The sequence below is a fragment of the Condylura cristata genome, unplaced genomic scaffold, assembly GCF_000260355.1.
Source record: "Condylura cristata isolate star-nosed mole 26May11 unplaced genomic scaffold, ConCri1.0 scaffold00020, whole genome shotgun sequence".
Classification (NCBI taxonomy): domain Eukaryota; kingdom Metazoa; phylum Chordata; class Mammalia; order Eulipotyphla; family Talpidae; genus Condylura; species Condylura cristata.
The window spans coordinates 34351208-34354066 of NW_004567121.1; the positions used below are offsets into that span (position 1 = coordinate 34351208).

The following is a 2859-nucleotide window of genomic DNA, read 5'->3' on the forward strand; positions in this document are numbered from 1 at the left end:
CGCTCACCGCGCGCTCCAGCTTCTCGCGGGCGGAGAAGCCGCTCCACATGCAGTCCTGGAGGATGACCGGGTTGGGGGTGAGGCCGCCCAGCCCCCCCAGGCCGAACGCGTCCTCCTCGGCGGGGTTCCCCCACAGGTCGGCCTCGGGCAGCAGCATCATCTCGGTGGCCCAGTTCGCGTGCTCCGGGCTGTGCTCCGGGAAGGCGCGGCTGGGCGACAGCGGGGGCGTGGGGAGCAGCTCAAACTTCTTCCAGATGTCCTCCCCCGGGGGGGTCGAGTCGGGGCCGCCGAAGTAGAAGTCGTCTTCGTCCGGGTAGAAGCAGGGCTGCAGCGAGTCAAACTCGAGGTCCGGGTTCTTGCTGATCATCCCGGGCATGGTGGACGCGGTGCAGCTCGGCATCGCGCGGCTCGGCTCGCCTCCCGGCCGGCGGGGCGCAGTTTCTGCCGGCTCGGCTCGGGGCGGTTAGGGGGGTGCTTCCTTCCCGTGTGGGGCGCGGCAGTGGGGGCCCGCGCCAATCTCCGACTCTGCAACCGACAGACACACCAGACGCGGGTTGGCAAGCGGGGTCGAATGCGGGGGGCGGGGGGGTGCAGAGACAGTGGGCGCCCCCCTCGAGCCAACCCAGTCCTCGGGTCTCCGCGCCAAGCCCCCCACTCAGTCGGTCCTCCCGAAGGTGGAGGAAGTTCTGTCTCTCGCTCGCTCCCTCCCTCCCGCCTTTTGTGTACAAGCTGTCTCCGACAGGGGTGGGAGGGGGCATGCAGATGCGGGGGGTGGTGGCGTGGCTCTGCAACTTTGGAAACTGCCATTTCATTCACACTCGGCACCGCTGCCTGGGGGAGGGGGCGGCTCGAGGCTGCAGAACGCTAGCTCTCCCCAGCTCCCGGCCAGCCGACTGCACGGAGGTAGGGTCAGCTGCTCCTGGCTCCCACCCAGCGAGGGGCAGAGGACTCGGAGTACCCGCTGTCTCCCCTTTGTAAAATTGCAACCTTGGAGTGGAGGCCATAGCAGGGGCTAGGAAACTTTGCACATTTCAAGACCGAGACCCGGAGACCAACAACAGCCACCTACAGCCACAGACCTCCCCCGCCCGGGAGCCGACTCCCCTGGCCATTCACCGCTGCAGCGAGAGTCCTGCCAATAGCTGGTCTTGAACCTCTGTAAACCCATCCTCGCCCTTGCAAAGGCCCAACAGCCTCCTCTTGCTGGGAGTGGGGAGGATCCGAGCCGGGTCCCCGGGAATGTAGGGGTGCCAGCGCACGTAGGGTCCCCGGGAGAGCCGCGTCTCCTCCGAGCTGAAGCACCGTGACCCAGATTAGCACCGCGGGCCTCGCCCTGGCTAACCCCCCCCTTCCTCTGGGGGCAGGCACCCTTTGGAAAAAGCACCCCAGCTTCGGGGTGGGGGCGCTCCGGCTCAAACACCGACAAATGTTCTAGGGAAGGGCGAATTTCTTTCCGCAGGAGCCATTACAACCCCCTGACAAGGGCAGCGAGAGGATTTGGGCGGGTCTCTTTCAGTCGGGGTGCCGCTGGGGCTGGGGCTGGCTTTTCAGGGGAAACCCTGCGACGGTTTTGTTCCGGAGGCAGAAACCAGTCCCGGGGGTGCACTCCCGCGCCCGCTGCGCGAGCCGCGGTCAGGTGCAGGGCTGGCCTGCCCGCGGCGCTCGCGCTCCCCGGGCGCCGGGAGGCTTGCAGCCCCCACTCCTTACCTCCCGCCGACTGCCGGGGATTCAGAGACGATTCTGCGCCAGGGTCTCCGGGTGGCCTGGGGAGGAGGGGGGTCCTCGGGCGGCCGCAGTCCGTGCGCGCTTGCGCCTGGCTAGCGCTAGCTCGACTCCAGCCCAGTTCCCAGGAGCCCCCCGCATCCACCCAGCGCGTCCAGACAGATGACTGTCACTGGCTGCGCTTTGAAGCTCGGGGGATATTATTAACTGAAAAATCTGACACACCCGGGGGGCGGGGAGAGAAGGGGGCTGCGGCACAGACAAGGGGGAGGGAGAAGACCGAGGAAAGCAGCTTTCCCCGCCCTCTTGATTTCCATAAAAATCAGGGGGAGGCGCCAAGGCTTTCGCGCCAAAAGCCACTTGCTTTTCTTCTTTGCAGAGAGGAGGCTGCAGAGCTGGGAAGCCCCGGGTGTGCCCCTCCCGCCCTTTCAGACCCCCGGGCTTGCACCCGCTGCACTCCGCGAGCCCGCTGGCGCCAAGCGGTGCAAGCGGCACCCACCCGCCGGCCGGGCAATGGCTTGGCGCTTAAAAAAAAATTTCCGGTGGGCTCGGGGGTGTGTTTTGGGCGGGGTGGGGCGGGGGAGGACAGCCGGGCTCCTATCCCAGGCCCCCGCCTGGGCTACGTTTTGTTCGGCGAAAGGATTGCGCGGATGGGACCTGCGAGGGAGGCTAGACCCCGGGGTGCAAAATAGGTAGGAGAGGACGCACCCACTCAGGACCGAAACCGCGGGATGTTTCTAGTTTTAAATCGAAAGGAGAGGGGCGCCCCCCCCCTTGTTTGAAAATAAATAAATAACTGCGGGCTGCGAGGGTGGCGCCGCGGTGGTTTCGTCGGCCGAAGGCGACACCTCGCGGAGACCGAGCAGAAAGCGGAGCTGCCGCCCCGGTGTTCGGGGCCGGGGCGGGGGCCGCCCCGCAACTCTCGGGCGACCCTGCGGTCCAGCGCCGGCCGGCTGCTGGCTCCCGGCCCAGCCCGCGCCAGGCTCCCCCACTCAGGATGCCGCCCCGGTGTTCGGGGTCCTCGGGCCCAGGCCACAGCACCCCGCACCCCGGTGTCCCCCAGCAGACCCACTCCCGCGTCCCCCGACGGCCTTGGGGCGGCCGTCTGTGTCTTCTCCCTCGTCCCCCCCAGAGAGC

At 67.5% G+C, this 2859-nt stretch overlaps 1 protein-coding gene across 1 annotated transcript in view; it reads right to left on the reverse strand.

Annotated features, from left to right (window-relative positions):
• MYCN (v-myc avian myelocytomatosis viral oncogene neuroblastoma derived homolog) overlaps positions 1-1863 on the reverse strand; it is a 5997-nt gene extending 4134 nt beyond the window's left edge. Inside the window, 2 exon segments of the mRNA XM_012727392.1 lie at positions 1708-1764; positions 1767-1863. Of these exon segments, the coding sequence (XP_012582846.1) occupies positions 1708-1764; positions 1767-1863 (154 nt within the window).
• Between the last annotated feature and the right edge of the window lie 996 nt (positions 1864-2859).